General features: G+C 44.6%; 3 protein-coding genes across 5 annotated transcripts in view; 1 reads left to right on the forward strand and 2 right to left on the reverse strand.

The window, feature by feature from the left end:
* Window positions 1-4558: 4558 nt before the first annotated feature.
* On the reverse strand, window positions 4559-8228 carry loxl5b (lysyl oxidase-like 5b). Its single transcript, XM_076991396.1, has 7 exons — window positions 6962-8228; window positions 6752-6860; window positions 6297-6434; window positions 5958-6114; window positions 5694-5789; window positions 5498-5613; window positions 4559-5338 (listed from the first exon to the last, which is right to left on the reverse strand). Exons 1-7 carry the CDS (start codon window positions 7854-7856, stop codon window positions 5332-5334), a joined length of 1518 nt encoding a protein of 505 aa, XP_076847511.1. The 5' UTR covers window positions 7857-8228; the 3' UTR covers window positions 4559-5331.
* Window positions 8229-9447: 1219 nt separating this feature from the next.
* The window catches only part of cplx4c (complexin 4c), a 29678-nt gene continuing 21553 nt past the window's right edge, over window positions 9448-17572 (forward strand). For both annotated transcript variants that reach the window (XM_076991357.1, XM_076991358.1), the window contains exons 1-2: window positions 9448-9543; window positions 9799-10029. The gene's annotated coding sequence lies outside the window, so the exon portion shown is untranslated. The remainder of the gene's footprint in view (window positions 9544-9798; window positions 10030-17572) is intronic.
* Window positions 13435-16347, reverse strand: nmrk2 (nicotinamide riboside kinase 2). Of its 2 annotated transcripts, XM_076991391.1 has the most exons (8): window positions 16179-16347; window positions 15950-16040; window positions 15013-15061; window positions 14535-14709; window positions 14385-14456; window positions 14130-14236; window positions 13795-13880; window positions 13435-13709 (listed from the first exon to the last, which is right to left on the reverse strand). In XM_076991391.1, exons 1-7 carry the CDS (start codon window positions 16202-16204, stop codon window positions 13795-13797), a joined length of 606 nt encoding a protein of 201 aa, XP_076847506.1. In that variant the 5' UTR covers window positions 16205-16347; the 3' UTR covers window positions 13435-13709. The 2 variants fall into 2 exon arrangements, with proteins under 2 accessions (XP_076847506.1, XP_076847507.1); XM_076991392.1 differs by lacking the exon at window positions 15013-15061 and having other exon boundaries at window positions 16179-16297.

Genomic DNA, 17572 nt, shown 5'->3' on the forward strand with positions numbered 1-17572 from the left:
TCGCCAAATGGTGAATGGAGACCACGTGACTCACTCAATCGCGGCGCTCGTTCCCGTCGTGCGGACACGCGCTCGACAGCTCTACCTAGAGCGGAACCCCGGGTCATTTACACGAGTTTATTATTAGTCTGGGGCGCTTTTTATGCCTCGTCTCGGTTCATACAGTCTTGTCATACCTTGGTATATGAATAATGTGGTGATTAATTAACAGGATGTGTTTTCATTTAGTCTTACTCCTCCGCGCGCTCAGAACATATGCGCGAGGACCCCAGCCCAGAGGTTCAAACTAAATGGGCCGTGCCTATATTTGTTACGTTTCCAAAGCAAACCCTCTAGAAAAAATGGAAAATGTTTGGGTTTTGGCCGTAAATTTATGCTTTTTGATCGCAAACCTATAGTTTTATGACATTAAACAAAAACAAAGTCTGCCAAAAGGTCGTTTGATATTCTGATTTTGAGCGCTAGGTCAGAGAGGAGGTAACGGCTGTGCTCACACTGTGCTATACACTTTGAGCTTGCGTAACCAAGTCCTTGTCCCCCGAGAAACAGAAAGGAAAGCTTGTCTTGTATGGGAGCAAACACAGTCCTAATGTCGACAGGATCTCCACCCCCTTCTGTTTATTATTGTAAAGCTGAAGGAGGAGGATGTGATTCAGTGGCGGAGCTGGTTAGCGCAGGCTAACGCCGAACAAGGCCGGACTCTTACCTCAGTCCTTAGGTAAGACCCTGGAGCCACCATGCCCACACACTCCCCAGCCGGCCTGCTGTCTGTCCCCCTTCTGATGGCATCCCAGGTCATTCCTGCCGTGTCCGTATAGTCTCACCAAGCTCGACCCTAACCTTCATTTCCGTTCTCCTTTTCTTCTTCCTGCTTCGTTTCATCCTCTTGGAGAAGATGTTAGAACCAACACCACCACTATCAACACCACCACCACCACTATCAACACCACCACCACCACCTTCACCACTTTCACCACCACCTTCACCACCACCACCACGCTGAGAATGCATGTAGACCTGTTGGCCTGGAGTGGGCGAGGAAGAAGAGGATGAAGGAAGCAAAAGTATGAGATTCAGAGTGGTGTGTGTGTGTGTGTGTGTGTGTGTGTGTGTGTGTGTGTGTGTGTGTGTGTGTGTGTGTGTGTGTGCGTGTGTGCGCGCATGCTAATCCTGTCACCTAACCAGAGTTCAACATTCAGCTGGGAGTCATATGTGCCACCTGTGTGAGGATTACCCAACATTCCCCACTGTCTTCCTTTGAAGCTTGCAATGCAGAGTCACAACCGTTCACAAGTGTGTGCACTAGTACTGCAACACAACAGCCTTCATGTGCTCATATGATGTCCATAGTGACTGCACACAGGAATGACTGAATGAAAAAAAAACAAAACCATATTATGTTTGATGGTGAGTGTCAGTATGGGAGTATCACCTATAAAATCACACACACACACACACACACACACACACACACACACACACACACACACACACACACACACACACACACACACACACACACACACACACACACACCACAAACAGTCTTATACAACAGGTATTTGTCTTTGGCAGGATGTCCAGTTGATGTCTTTCCAGAAAACCATAAATATTTTCGTGTCATACCTGTGGAAATGCTGTTGGGGCACATACCAGCTTCCTGCCTGTGACCACAATTTGACCAGAACAGGAAAAATGTGAATGCTTTATTCGATTAGTTTACAACCCATTTGGGGGATTTTAGAGTGTAATGTCTGTCTGTGAGAAGTGAGAACCGTTTAAAACACAAATCCTTTCTCTTTCTCTGAAGAAAGGAAAAGCAATAAGTTTTATGGACGTAGGAAATCTTCCTGCTTGCCAGTCACGCACAGCTTTATGACCAGAGCTCATAAATCAATTACATTTTGTATTTTATTTTTCTTTAGCATAAAATTACAGACTTTCTCCAATTAGGTAATGTAAAACACAAACTGTGTAGCTTTTCCCGTTCTGTGGCGGGTGCAGAGAGCCGCTGACCCCACGCGATGAACTCTGCTGCGTTTATAGGGACAGAACACGCAGTTCACAGTGTGCCAACGCTGACGATGTATGTTAGACGTGGTGTCTGCCAGGTGTATACGCAGCCTGTGCGAGCTGGTTCCCTCTCTTGCGGATGTTGTGGCTACTGTAAGCTGCCGCCGGTTTTCCATCCCCCTGCCGTGTAATACCGTGTAATACTCGTTCCCTTCCTCTGCTGTTTCACGCTCGTCCAGCGGCTGAGGAATTTCTCTGCTCCGTGCGTACGACGGAGTACCGTGGGGCTTGACGCGGGTGTACGCAATATCAAACACACTCACACAAAATCGCGCGCGCACACACACGCACGCACGCACGCACACACGCGCACGCACGCACGCACGCGCACGCACGCGTTTTGTAATGAATCAACAAGCAAACTGAAATTACCACATGCCGTTGTAAAACGGCACCGGAGTCACGTTGTAGGCTATTTCAATATTACAGTCTTCATATGTTTCCATTCGTGACTTATGGCATCTTACTTTTATGTTAAGTGTCCACTTAAGTCCCTGTTTACATGAATTCGTTTGTGGTTTTTGTTGGGGGGACACGCACCTTGTAATGTGTTTTTTTGTGATTGGCCGGCTAAAAAGAACGATGTTGTACACGTGTGTACGTGCCGTATGGTGCATTAAGGATATGGAGCAGACGCCATGCCAGACACTTTCGCTCGAGCACTGTACTCGCGCGCAGGCAGCTGGACAAACAGGCCCCTTCTTCTCCCCTCCGTGACATATTTGAGAGGCGCTCACCGTCTGCAGCCCCTTGACGCGCGCGCGGCAGCGCACTGAACTGCGCCCTTGTCTTCCAAACTAAACTCACTGTTTAGGAGGCCGTGCTACAAGTGCACGCTGTTGTAAATTACCCTTTGCGTGCCTCTTTGCTGACGTGAAGGGAAAATGGAATAAGAATAAAAATGTCTTTCTTTTTTTTTGCTCCCTTGCATCGTGAACCGGTATTAACCGTAAACAGCGGGGAGAGAGAGAACTGACGCGTTCACCAAGTGCCGAGTCAATATTAGACGAGAATACCCAGACAGACAATAATGGAGCAGGGAGCAGAGAGAAGGGGAAAGGGGGATTTTCCAGACACTTTTAAAAACAGAAGGAAGCTGTACTGGCAGAGTGATTCACTCCCAGCTGGCCAGAATAAACCTCGCGCCGCTCGCGCGCCTTTGCTCATTCGTTAGGCTCACATTTGGGTTCACTTCCTCTCCTCGCGCGCTTTCTCCCGAAAGATGGATTCCTCTAGCGACCAAAACTAGCTTGATGAAATGATTAATCACTCTGTTTAACAGGAGGTTCAGTGTTATGCTGGCCAGGCCACTCGTGAACCCCAAATCCTGGATAAGACGCACTATTTTTGTGACTGCACGGGATGTGACTTGTGTTCACGGAGGGAGTACGTGTACGCAAGTATGTCCGTCAAGCTGCAATAGCAGACACACAGTGGGATGGTGATGGTGGGGATGGTGGTGGTGGGGGTGTAATAGCCATTCCAGCTCAGTCTTCACAAGCCGCTGTGAACAAACAGACAGCCAGAGGTCCTCTTGCAGACCTGGCTGTACACAGACAGACAGCCTCCGGCTCCCCTCCAGATCAGCAATTTATTAAATTGCTGCAATTTATGCAGATTCTGATCAGGTCAATGTTCAGGCTCCCAAAACACAGAACCCATTATAGGCTGTCCTAAACAAAGATGTTCATAGATAAAATCCTAAAAACTGCACAGGTTTATTGAGTTAACTATTGCCCAATTCATTTTAGATGTATTCTGTACTAACCAGTCACCCAAATGACTGATGAGTGGCACCATGGGACATGTGGTATAACTGTCAGCAGATACTGCCAACTGGATCCTTTTAAAGTCGTTTGGGATTCTTTCTTCAGATTCTTATTTTAGGCACGAGAGTCACGTTTTATTGAGGTGTGGTGATATTTAGGGGCGCCCTGGTAATGAAAGTCTCTAGAAGTCTTTCTTTCTTCTTTACTTAGTTTCTTTTTGTATTTTTGTACCCAACCTGTAACCCAGAAGAATGTTTGCTAGTTCATGGCTATGGAACAATTTAACATTACAGTGACTGCAGGAAAGATTCAATCTTCATTCATCATTCACCAGGTGAAGAAATAACAGAATGAGGGCCCGTTAGCTAATCCAGTAAAGATTTCAAAGATATTAAGCATGCATTTTTGTGGTTCTACCTGTGATATCATAAAAAAAATTATACTAAGTGTATACTTAAGTGCTCCACTGTCAAAATGAGAGAAAAAAACAAGCTGCTTAGACACATCTGTATATAGCAAATTCAAAAAATACCCCAAATTCCTCAAGATCTGTTGTCAGATCTAATAAAGTCAAACAGTGTTTGGATATTGTTGAACAAATAAAACATTTGCCATCGGTCTCTACCTAAAGTGCTTTAGACTCAACCTTCTATTAAACCATAGCTTCACTCGAGAGTTCATTCAAATAGACAAAACAGACATTTTTGTGGAGAGTATTCGTGATTTATTGTCAAGAGAGCGTAACCAAGAAACACAGTTCATTTCAGTATTACATTCTTTCTGGGTTATGTTTATTGCATGTTGAGCCAAGCATCCTTGACTGGGGAAGTTCTCTTGTATAATCATGGCAGCACACAAAGGAAGCACTCAGAATGGTGCGTTCAGACTCACGCACGGCGGTATAAAACTTTCAGAGAACATGTGGGTTCATTTGCTCATATGTGGAGGATCTGTAGTGAAAGGTCTACTTAAACTCTAGAAATTATACAAAAAATAGACTTTGGTGCCTTAGTCTTCATTTTCTTAAAAGTACTTCATATCCTTACAACTTTATATATAATAAATACTAATAATTCTAAAGCAATTGGCTATATACAGTAATAAAATCACATTAAAAAGCACATTTTTTAATAATACATCTTAAATAAAAATAACAGTTCTATACTACTGCAAATGTTTCAGTTGTACTGGACATGATAAAAAGAAAAAATATTTTGACCAAAAGAAGGCACTCACACTAGAAAAGCAGATGAAAACAATGGAGTTTCCTGCTTAATTAATCGCACAGGGTCAAGAAATCAAAGTAATCTAAAAACAGATACAGTACGTTTTTATGACGAGATATTCCAACAGCCAATGGGAACGTTTCAAGTTTTTCGTTCAATTGCACGGGTACCACACAAACTTGCAATGCACAATACACACGTCGGATAGTCCACCACGAACAACAAAGAACAACACGCTGGAACATCTATTATGCTCTGTCGTTTTAGTTCCTGTGAAAATAAAAGGCAACATTAGTGATGTATTCCTTTAGGTGTAATAATAATATTAATAATCATAATCATAATCATAATAACATGTTTAAACTTATCTAAGTACCTAAGAATTTAAGTGTAATACATTTAAAATGGATTGTAATCCTTTTTATTTACCTGGTTATCCTGCAGTTTCGAGTCTGGACGTGATGGCCACTGTAGAAGATCTCACAACGGACCACGTTGTTGGAGAAGTCAGACTCGGGGACGAGGAAATTCGGGTTAACTGTGACCTACATCAAAAGAATGGAAATGACATTTATTTCAACGTTTGAAGTGTACAATTACCATATTTCAATGAAGCTTTTCTCACCTTAAGGATATAATTCCCCGGGGGAACGTCCGTGATGTCGATCCACTGGCAGTCAATGTTTGCAGCATAGGTGTCATGGCAACCAGGACTCAATCCCTACAGCACATAAAATCACAAACAAGTACTCACAATATGAATGTCCCAAATAGCAAACACGTAAACAACCCAGACGTGATAGTTGGCATGATATTGGTGTGTGTGTGTGTTTGTGTGTCTGTGTGTGTGTGTGTGTGTGTGTGTGTGTGCCTGTGTGTGTGTGTGTACCTGTGTGTGTACAGTGCAGGCGTAGCGACGGCGGAAGCCTGGGTCACAGCCAGTGTCCTCCAGACAGAAGCTGGCTTTGTGTCCCTCTGCCACTTTTTGTCCACTGGTTACGTCCAACAGGTCATAATTACTGAAAGCATCCATGCTGTGGTAGTGCCTGTGGCACGAAGATGACAAACGTGAGAGAGGAAGACACAGAGAGAGAGGTGGAGTGAGAGAGAGGGAGATAGAGAGGAGAGAGAGAGAAATTAAGTAGCTGTTACATCAACCCCGAAGATGGAAGTGACCAGCACTCCACATCAAACCAACATCAAACCAGCACCACGGCCGAACACTCACTGGTGACAACTGTGCCACTCCCACTGGTGTCTGGGTTTGACGGGCAGGAAGTCTGCGGTTCCCATGTTTCGGACCTTCTGAGGGAAGCGAAGAAGGACCCTGTAGTCCAGGTCTCGTACTGATGGTCTATATGCTGACCTTAGAAAGAACATACAAGACCACTAAAGATGACATGAACACAGGGACGCACAGATGGACTGAAACACAGCAGAGTTTCATCTCGCAGAAGTATGTGGTCTGCTGATCAGGGGAAATCTGTACATAATTGTTACATGTTTTAGCATAACTTGATAATAGACTGGTTTTGGTAATGTATAGCCTATTCTGGCTTTAAGGTCTCCAAAAATCCAAGCATATTTGACCACATTTCATAAACGTAATTTTTGTAATATGTTATTCCAAAATCAGGAGAAATTAACTGAATCAATTGAATGATAAGCTTCATAAATACCTACCGCGCGAGGCAGTTCTCTTCAGCCGCGCATCGTAGTGCGTACATCTGCATGCGCTGGATGTAGGAGCCCGCCTGAATGGAATACGCGTCCGGAACTAGATCCGGAAGGCCTACAGAGAAAGACGCACAAAGCGCCTACGTCAAAGCTTTGTTTTTTTAAACCGTCTAAAAGTACTTCACGTTCGTAATGCTCTCCCGTCGCACAGCTCACCGTTGTGGAAATATCTTGTGCCATACCCAGTTCCAGGAGGAGGGCGGCGAGTGCGCGCCACAGCTCGTCCGGTGGACGGATAGACGTTGTAGAACACCGCGTTTCTGTGGTTTTTCAACGGGTTCCGGGGATCGTCGTTGACCATGTCGTCCTGTGTCACCCCTTCCTCGCCTGGCACGTTTGAACCGGGCGGCGAGGAGATGTCACTCGCACTCGCTGCTCGCTGAGGTGCGCTTAAGTTCTCCACACGCGCAGTCTCCCTGTTCACGGATGCTGCGGTCCCCTGGCGCGGTTCTTGGTTACCGGCCCCGGGTGATCCAGGACCTCTCCTGCCGTTGCTGTCTCCCAGGATCGGGGTAAAGTTCCCTCTTCTAGGGACCCCGCTACCGGAATAATCAGACGGAACCCCTATATTTGTAACGTTTGAGTTGGACTCGTATTCAAGGGTGTAACGGCGCGCGCCCGGGGGACCCGTGAGTCCCCGACGCAGAGGCGCGACCTGCCCGGCTTGCCTGGCACCGGTTGCGCGGCCGTGCACCACCAAATACCGCCTACTGTCAGGCGTCTGGTTTGCTGACGCCGCGTCCTGGACTCTGTAAGTGGCTCTCCCATCATTTGAAATCGACGTGGCTACACGGACGCGTGTGCTGTCGAGTACTCCAGATGAGACGTGTCTCGCTCCTTCATTCCGGCTGCTCAGGTAAACCCTGGACTCCCTCCTGGACTGTAGGGGCGCGTGGTACTCGGATCCTGTGCTCAGTAAACTGTACACCTGCCCGTTATTCTCCCACCGAATCCTCTGCCTCCAGGGGCCATGGTCCCGTGTCTGTTGTCCATTAATAATATTAACCAGTCCCGGAAGCACGTATAAAAGCACAATTCTACCAATCGCCATCTTACACCAAAGCGACAAAACGTGAAATTCAACAGCGTTTCCGATTAAGTTAATTCAGAATTACAGCTGTTCCAGCAAAATTCGCGTCTGTCCAAAGTGATGTCTAATTCTGCTGCGCACTCTCAGTCTTCTGGAGCGCGTTAGCGGCATAGTCTGAATTTCCTCGGGGAAATACTTGAAAGGTAGAGGAGGACTGTCGGCCTGTCATTTATCAAAATGAGAGAGTTTACACGCGCATGCACAGACCGAGTTCATTTCGGCGGAAAACTAAGTTAACTCTCTCCTTTCCTTTCTCACTCACACACGTTATTATTAAGGTCCACAATTGTATTGACCCGAGGCAAACTTTGAGCACAAGCGACATTTTAGGTCACATGTACCCAAAGTGACCGTCTCTGGCATCTCTACCGCCTGTGAACAGTCGAATTTTCTGACGGTGACGTAATTCGTCTGCCAAGCAATCATAAAGTCTTTCATCTCCGCTTTGGTCTGTATCACACAGCTACACCTCCACCCATATTCCAACTAAAATCAACATTTATTGCAAAGACCGAAGACCAATTTTATCTGAGAACGAATAGAGAACGAACATGCCCTGAGCCCAAATAAATAAATAAATAAACAAATGTTGAAGGTGTGTTTTTTAAATATGTAAACAGTACCCCACTGTTTGAAGCCACTTTTTAAATTAATCTTAAACTGTGTGACACTTTAAAATAAAATATACCTACAGAAAAATACTAGGTTTACAATATCCGCAGCTGAGGAAGAAATGTGTGATTTGCACTATACAAACTGTCGCTTTTACTTTGTCGGCAGACGTGTCATTCAACACGTCTGCCGAAACACGATTATGACAGTAAAAAGAAAGAAACACTTATATATTACTATATTTACCCACAAGGTGGCGGTGTAGGTTTACTAAGCGAGAAAAGGACGCCTGATAGGATATCCTACGCCTATTGCTCTCAACAAGCTTAATAAATGGCCAACGAACACAGCAAGAAAATCTGCAGAAAATCTGAATCAACATATAAGAAACCTTGGTAGATACAAGCTAAAAGAAACCTATATGTAACGCTGCAGATTATAAACCCACGTCTTTCCAAGAACTTGGAAAAAAAATAAAAATAAAAAAACAAATAAATAAATAAATATATATATATATATATATATATATTCCAGATTTATAGCTTATATAGACGGGTGTCTATAAGTTATATGCTAAACTGAGCACTAAACAGTTTGTCTTGAGGACGTGTTCAAATCGATCTGAGATTTTCTATGTACGTGAAACGGGCCTGCAAAACGAATTTGAGCTCGCAGTCAAGCTGCTAATTAGAGGAAAACCCCTGCGATAGAGGCTTAAAATTGCACAGGAGGCGGCGGATTCGTCCCGTGGCATTGAACTAGCACCGAAATATCTTGCTGAATGACGATAAGGGCAAAGGAACGAATATGTCCCGCCTAACATGTCGTCTTGATTGGCCGGGGTCCGGCTCTTGCCAAATAGGGCAAGGATACACGAGGCATGGCGAGTCTAATATTAACGTGTAAGCCGACGCTTCCCAGAATAAACCCGGCAACGCCCCTTCAGTTAGGGTGTATAAGAGAGGCGAATCCGTCTGGACTGTTTGGCTCAAGAGACTACCCTTCGCCGGGATACTAAGATACAGTTTAGGCTAAAGTAAGTATAAAACATTACTTGATGGTTTGATTGTGTGATCACGAGCACATTGCCGCCACAACGTTTGGACGCTGTCGGCTGTTGTAGAAAGAAGTAGAAAACGTTATTGGAAATAAAAAAATGACCACGATGCCTTGACGGTCCTGGTTGTATTCCTAAACACGTTTGAGCTGTTGAATAAAATTCCCCATATGATGCGCCCGACGTCACACTAATGCTTCTACACTTTGAAATTATTTCATTTTATGAATCTAGGTATCCAGAGCGGCACTGATCTTTGCCTCTTGTGCGATTAAAACGAAGATGGTCTATATTGGTTTGACCACAAGATATCCCAAAAGGATTATATCTGCCCTTTTTCCCTATACACCTGAAGCAACGTAAAGACACAATACGGTTCATGGAGTTTCCATCTAAATGATAGTGACCTAGCGGCTGAATATCATCCTTTACTTTCCGTCTGATCATGTGGGACCACTATGTCAGGTGAGAAAATGCTGTATTGTTGCTCAAAGGACCTAGTAGCTACTAAACACCGAACTCCTCTTGAACTGGACCATGGGGGGGGGGGGGGATCTAAATGAGAATAACGCACAATCACAAGAATGAATTGCCTGAAACCATTAACGATCATTTCATATGTCACTTGTAGTTTGAAGTTTAAATCATTACATATGTTCTCCTGTTCGTGTGTGCAACAAGCGCAAATCCATAAGCGGAACACGTTCAAACGCGCATTCTTTTGCGCAAACCACTTTTCATATGAATTAATTGGTGATTTAAAATATCAATTCTAAAGTAGCTTACTAAAAACATGTGGCGAAAGATTTGGCTTGGCCGTCCCCGAATTTTATATAGCTTTATCACAGCGGGTCATTAGACCTGGAGGTTAAATGCTAACACACGCCATTGTTAACTTTCATGCTTGCTGCAATAACTATGCTTGATAAGACGTACACATGTACTATCATGCCCTTAATAATAACGTTTTAAGCCCCCCCAAAAACACGTACCAAGTACTAAGCTGTAAACCATGACGCTTTTCATGTTTCTGGTGTACAGTAATCATAAAACACACTTTCATAACCCCTTTGACGTATGCGTCACACGTCGCATCTCGCGCAGAAGGAAGCGCGTTTACGTTTTGCTTGGAACAGTTAAAGGTCTAAATTCAGGTTTACAAACGGCCACAGAACGTCCAACTATATTGAGGCATAGAAACACTCACTGGCCTCTTTATTAGGTAGACACAGGTTCCGGTCACGGGACCACTACTGAACGGATATGGACCGTAGGCCATTCTTAGTCCATGGCCCACATTTACCTGACGCAGCAGTGCTAGTGAATCCTCAACCCGACAGTGTCACTGCAAAAACGATTCTGGCGCTGAAAACTATTCGACCAACAGCAGTCCTGTGGTCAGAACCAGATACATAGACTGATACATACACTGACACATGCATGACAACATAGACTCAAACTATATATGTATGTCCAAGATATAATAATTGTATAATACACCATATGTTAAGATTTTTGTGGGTATAACCTATGAGCCCTGCCTAGTAATATGAATTAAAATCCCACAATATATCTCACTATAAATGATTGTAAGCCCAGTGGAGACTTTATATGGCCACAATGCAAAACTATCATTAGATTAAAATGTTTGAAGGAGTCAGGGCACATAAGAGCTGTGGGGAGAGAACAGACGAATGTGCACAACATTCCTCACACACACACACACACACACACACACACACACACACACACACACACACACACACACACACACACACACACAGCAGCACTATAGCACAGATGCACGACTGTTGCAGCTATCCTAGTTATGTGGGGCTGTGACAGGCCTTTAGATTCCCATCACGATCACCTCACGCAGGAGCTTCTGGGAAGCCAGGTGCAGCACAGAGGTCACACGGACTGGTTTCAACACGGCAGGTCCGTTCAGTCAGCTGCGGCCGGACAAACGCCGGGGGCAAGGGTCACCGGAAGGCGCCTGGCAAAACGACTCTACGTTATGCTGTTAGTTTTCACCCTGGTGCCATAAACAGACTTTGGGTGATATACAGACTCAGGGGTGATATACAGACTCTGGGGTGATATACAGACTCAGGGGTGATATACAGACTCAGGGGTGACACACAGACTTTGGGTGATATACAGACTCAGGAGTGACACACAGAATATGGGGTGATACAGAGACTTGGGGGTGATACAGAGACTTGGGGGTGATACACATACTCTGGGGTGACAGACTCTGGGGTGACACACAGACTTTGGGGTGATACAAAGACTTGGGGGTGATACACAGACTCTGGGGTGACACAGACTCTAGGGTGACACACAGACTCGGGGTGATGCAGGACTCTGGGGTGACACACAGACTCTGGGGTGACACACAGACTAGGGTGACACACAGACTCAGGGTGATGCAGGACTCTGGGGTGACACACAGACTCTGGGGTGACACACGGTTCTGGGGTGATACACAGACTTGTCATTCATATCCTTTCATTCATTCTTGCATTCTGCACACACTACATACAAAGTAAGTCTTCCTTAGCCAGCAATCAATTTGCCATGATGCTCACTGGCACGACATTCCTAAGATACAGGAAGTTAAAGGGCACAGAATAGCAAACCCAGCTTTTCCTCCGCCCCCACCTCTCTCAAACCAAAATAGGACTAAACTTGATCTGCAGCTCAGCTACCCCCCCCCCCCCCCCCCCCACTCATTTGCCATAGCAAACTGTGATGCTAGTGAAAAAGCCGGCCTCTGTGTCACCCCCCCCCCCCCCCCCCCCCCCCCCCCCCCCATACAGACCTCGTGAGCCTGTGGCCCGACACTGAGGCAGAGATGTGAGGGGTGGAGTGATGTGTGTGTGTGCATGTGTGTGCATGTGTGGGATATTTAAAGACTCTGTTCCGTCTGTCCTCTCTTGACACGGCCTAAATATAAATGGCCTCTCCACCCACCCATCCCAAGATGCCGTGGGGCAGACACTCCATCACTCTTTAAGTGCTTCACCTCTTCATCCGTGCGGGCGACTCAAGGATTAACCGCACTGCGCCTTGTCATATTCCCAAAGCTTATTTTCTTCCTGGCTATTATTGTTTGTTGTTTATTTATTCATTACTAAAGCTGAAAGTAAATAAGCCAGCGTTAGCCAACTGGTTTATTATCAGTCCTGGTTTTTGAAGTTTGATGTTGTAGAACTGGAAACTTTTAACATACAAACAGCACAATATGCTGCACCGTGTGAAGTGGGTCACGGCTTAGAAAGTTACATGAGCTTTCTGGACACGTGTACGAGCGAATGGGTCGTTAAACCTGTTTGGATAAGATATCTCATTCAGCAACCTGTGTGTCCGTAACATTTCACTTTAGGACACACGGAGCTATTCGTAACCTGCTGGGTAACACCTGCTGACATTTCCATGGTGTTGCTAGCCTCAAAGTCACCTGATTTAAAAGAAGCAAGGTCAACCCTCCACTGAGAAACGCTAGTCCTGTATGCTGCGTGTGGTACGCTGGTGGGAACATGGTTCTTCAAGCACATTTTCCATGTATTGCGTGATTATCGATGTGCAGTTAATGACTCCATGGCCAACACTAATATGGGCCTGTGGGGTGACCTACATGTAGCAACACCGTTGAACTGCTCATTGTTTTGTGTGTCTTGTTGGAACCTCTCAGTATTCAGAACAAGTCCAGCTTATCTCATTCACATTTTGCTCACCCGTATAGGTCTAGCAGCTTTGCGCTAAAATTGACCTTTTATAAAATCCGCATGCGACTCTGTTCATGAATGAGGAATGAAGACGCAAACACAGAGTGGATTAAAGAGTGTTTTTCAATGAGGACTCGAGTGTTTCAGTAAGACACAATTCGTGATTCAGCACAGTTACACATGTTGACAAGTCAGTAGCTATGCTGGAACGCCTTGCAGGTTTAGTCCTGATGTTAATAATGCTTTATATATAAAAGAAAGGCTACAGAGAAATATAAAATATCAAGCTCGACACAGGTTTTTAAAATAAGGTTTTTTTGTCATGATATATACAAAATCCACTGGAAGAAGGTGTTTCCACTTCGTTACTATTTACAGGTCTGTACACTGGCATCTTCAGGGGGTTTGGACCCACTGGAAAAAGAACAAAGAAGTCGTTAATATCGGACCGTCAGGACAGTCAAACTAAACAAGAGTGAATGTAAACCGGGAGCTTCACCTATAAGCTGTTCAACAAGGTGTTCTGGATGTTTTCATAAACCTCGTTATAGAGCTCATCCTTTGATTTCATACCGTCCAGGTAGTCTGAAAGCGGAGAGAGAGAGAGAGAGAGAGAGAGAGAGAGAGAGAGAGAGAGAGAGAGAGAGGAGAGAGAGAGAGAGAGAGAGAGAGAGAGAGAGAGAGAGAGAGAGAGAGAGAGAGAGAGAGAGAGAGAGAGAGAGAGAGAGAGAGAGAGAGAGAGGGAACAATTTTATGGTTGCAGGCGGGACTTTGAAACGGGAGTCGTTTTTTTTCGTAGTGTTTTACGTCCTCCGGAGGAACATCGTGACTTACGAAGAGCTCTACAGTTGGTCTCCATCTCGCTCCTGTGCTTCAAGTACATGGGCCACACGTGGCCATCGAACAGACCGGGAGGGTCGGGTACCGTGTAGGTTCTTGTACTGAAAAGGTCCAAAAAAAAAAAAAAAAAAAAAAGTGATCTTTAAATGATCCAGATCCAACACAGTAGGGGAGAATCACGAAGGGAGCCTCCCAGATCACACGTGATTAAATGCGGGGGATTCATCGCACGTGAGACCAAGTTCATACCTTCTTCTCCTCTTGCACTCCTCATATGGAATGGTAACGTAGTAGCATTCGTTGAAGAACTCAATCAGAGGCCTGCAAGGCAATTTCACAAGATGTAGCCAACAGAGCCGCTAACAGAGCCGCTAACAGAGCCGTCAAATTCGAACCTACTTGTAATTGTAGAGCAGGAAGCCTTCCACAATGAGTACGTGGGTCTGGTTCTCAGCAACAGACCCGTCAGCCAGGGGTGAGACAGATACACCATGAGAGCGGGCAAACTTTACTGGGTTCTCCACCCATCCTCTCACGGTGCTCACCATAGCCTCCATGTCCAGAGCCGTGATCACTGCACAGGAACGACAAGAGAAAAACCCTCATCTCAGAAACACGGATAACGGCGCCGTGAACATAATCCAACACTGTTTTACACCTTCTGTACACTCTACTGTTTGTTTGTTGCTTTTAAAAAAGCAGTTATTGGTTAAATGTTATAACATTAAAACATTATAACATTTACATTATAATGAAAGGCTTTTTTTGTAGGTTTTAGATTCACGTTACAGGGAGAGAAAAGCAAAAGGGGGCATGGAAAGGTGAGCAATACATTACTGTCGTCTTTTATTTTCCTACAGCCGAAAGCCACTCTTACCATCCCACTGTCTAAAGCCGTCATCTCCGACCTCTATTTGATCTTGGGGCTGCAATAACAGTGACCAATAAAACATTGCCGCAGAAGGGTCACGCAGTGCTGATCCCGCCTGGACACAGAACGCCAAGCCCTCACGCTCAGCATCTCTCAATCAGCCAGAGGATCTCAGCGAGTGGAGGCTCGCGCAAGCGCACGAGCCTGGGAGGCGCGCGAGGAGGGGGGGGGGGGGGGGGGGGGTTTCAAACGAGCGCTCAGTGAACTCGACTCGCGCGGTTCGGTGATCGCGCCGGTTCACGTGCGGGTTTGGAGGAGATCTTTCGGTTAGGGTTGAAATGTGGGTTTTAAGGTTATGAATTGGCATTTGTGAGGCCATGGTGCTGAGAAATGGAAATGAGATTACTGGTTACAGTGAGACTTTGGCTGATGAGGGATGAGAAAGGAACTTAAGAGATCACTAAAGTATTGTTTTTTCTTTGCTGCTGTAGTGTGGATCTTTGTCATTTAATAAAACGGTAATCAATGGATTACCATAGGGATGTAAAACAATTCTTGTAAAAAAATAAAAATAAAAAAATGAAGACTGAAAATGAATGTCAGCTATCTCTAGACCCTTGCTGTGCCCAAGGTTACTCAGAGATAGCTGAAGCCATTCATGTAATTTCTCTGAGGTTGGCGGTCCAGGTGAACATCAGCATTGGAGTGTAAGAACCACGAACAACATGGACATCACACCCAAGACAAACGGCAGACAAGTCGTGTACAGTCCCCGTGAAACACACCCCATTCTGTACCACGTGGGTTACGATTACCTGATAACCTTACTGTGGCGTTATAGAGTTTAAATAAACCCTGTGAGCCGACATCTTAAATGAAAAATAGCTTCCCGTGCTGCTGACGATAAGTGTCCAGTCACCCAAGAAAGCGAATGTTTCCATACCTTGAAGAAGTCATCCTGATGGATCACGCAACAGTTGGGTAATATCTTCTCAAGTCTACTCGTCAAGGTGGTTTTCCCACCGTTGGTCACGCTGCAAATACCACACGAGACAACGCGATTCACAATACAATTTAACGTTTTTTTTCATTTAACGATGGTTTTCATTTAAAAGAGGGTAAGTCTGGCTATGTTAATAACGATTACATTTTACGAATATGTTGAAACTTACCCCCCGATTCCTATAATAAACTTCATCGTTTCCTTTCTTTTCTTTTCAATGTCGAAGCAGAATTTACTTGCCAATTAAAACAATCTAACGTTTTGGGAATGCTTTTTAACGCTTTCTCCTCCCTTCTCCCTGTGTTCTCCCGGCCTAACCCCTCTCCTTACTACTTCATTGATAGACGAGCCTTTCCTATTATATATATGGACGAGTCCTCTTTACGTCATGTAGTCGGAGGTGTCCAGATGCCCAATGAGACCCCCCCTCCCTTAACCAATCATAAACGATTACGAATCAGCTTCATCCAATCGCACGTTGATGCGTCTCACTGAATTTGTGCAACACAAGTTGCCAAGTTTGCACCTGTCGTCGGTCGTCCGACGCCACGTGGTTGACGCGTTGCGCCCAGAACAACTCGCCGATGGTTAAACACGCAACGCTCCCTGACACTGTTTAAGAATGGACATGCACAGCGTTTCATGCGAGCTATCGAGTAGTCGGTATTAATTCGTTTGTCATTACATCCGATTTAAAAACGTAAAACGGAGAAAGTTCAACACAGACTTTGGATCCTACATGGGCTATAAATGATTTGATATTAGTTTCCTTGACATGGCCATTTTAAAATGTATCTCGCCTACGTGAGGACGTGAACTAAAAGTTCATAAGAGAAAAAGTTTGTTTCTTTGAAGTGGAATGAGTCAGCAGTTATTTCTGCGTGCTAAGTGGAAAGTTTTCAATCACTCCCTTTTCAGTGGTGATTTAGGGGTGGAAGGACTTCTCATTTTTCAGAGTGTAAAAAGGAAAGACCCGTGGTTGGTTTGAGGGAACTTTGACAATAAGCCTTCTAAATGTTATTTCATTAAAAATGTTTTATTAAACTATTATATTTTAGAAAAAATCAAACTAAACTATATTAAAATTAAATTTTAGCATGTATGGTTTTGTTTCGATCACTAGAATGGTTAAAAATAATTTGGTATTTCCTGTTGACCTATAATAATGTGTCTGATGTGTTTTCATGTCCTTGAAATGAACTGAAGGCAGCATTAAAGTGTTTTGAAAATAAACACCAGCTAGCCAGTAGGAAGCCAACCAACAGTAATTACCGGATCACAAAGCCATATTCTTATTAATGCTAGCTTAGATGCTATGAACATCACAGTTTTCTTCATTCCTGTAAAAGAAAGAAAGAAAGAAAACATATTTTAACCACAAGCAGAGTTACAGTATGATCATCTCCACTTAAGAGCACATTCCATCAGAGCCATTCTGTAAAACCCTTCTTTAAACACCCTTCTGTAAAACATCTCTATAAAGCCCTTCTATAAAACCCTTCTGTAAAGCCCCTCTGTAAAATCCATCCTTGCTCCTGGCATGGATCTCAGGGCCTGTCATCT

This window comes from Brachyhypopomus gauderio, unplaced genomic scaffold (assembly GCF_052324685.1).
Source record: "Brachyhypopomus gauderio isolate BG-103 unplaced genomic scaffold, BGAUD_0.2 sc82, whole genome shotgun sequence".
Lineage (NCBI taxonomy): Eukaryota > Metazoa > Chordata > Actinopteri > Gymnotiformes > Hypopomidae > Brachyhypopomus > Brachyhypopomus gauderio.

Excerpts from the sequence above, each read along its gene's own strand:
- loxl5b (XM_076991396.1), bottom strand. The coding sequence starts at position 7,856 with ATGGCGATTGGTAGAATTGTGCTTTTATACGTGCTTCCGGGACTGGTT. Across the intron at positions 6,861-6,961 it reads CACAAGATATTTCCACAACG|GCCTTCCGGATCTAGTTCCG; the intron begins GTGAGCTGTGCG and ends CTTTCTCTGTAG. Across the intron at positions 5,614-5,693 it reads CGGGGAATTATATCCTTAAG|GTCACAGTTAACCCGAATTT; the intron begins GTGAGAAAAGCT and ends CTTTTGATGTAG.
- nmrk2 (XM_076991391.1), bottom strand. The coding sequence starts at position 16,204 with ATGAAGTTTATTATAGGAATCGGGGG. Across the intron at positions 14,457-14,534 it reads TTCCTGCTCTACAATTACAA|GCCTCTGATTGAGTTCTTCA; the intron begins GTAGGTTCGAAT and ends ATTGCCTTGCAG. Across the intron at positions 14,237-14,384 it reads GAGTGCAAGAGGAGAAGAAG|TACAAGAACCTACACGGTAC; the intron begins GTATGAACTTGG and ends GGACCTTTTCAG.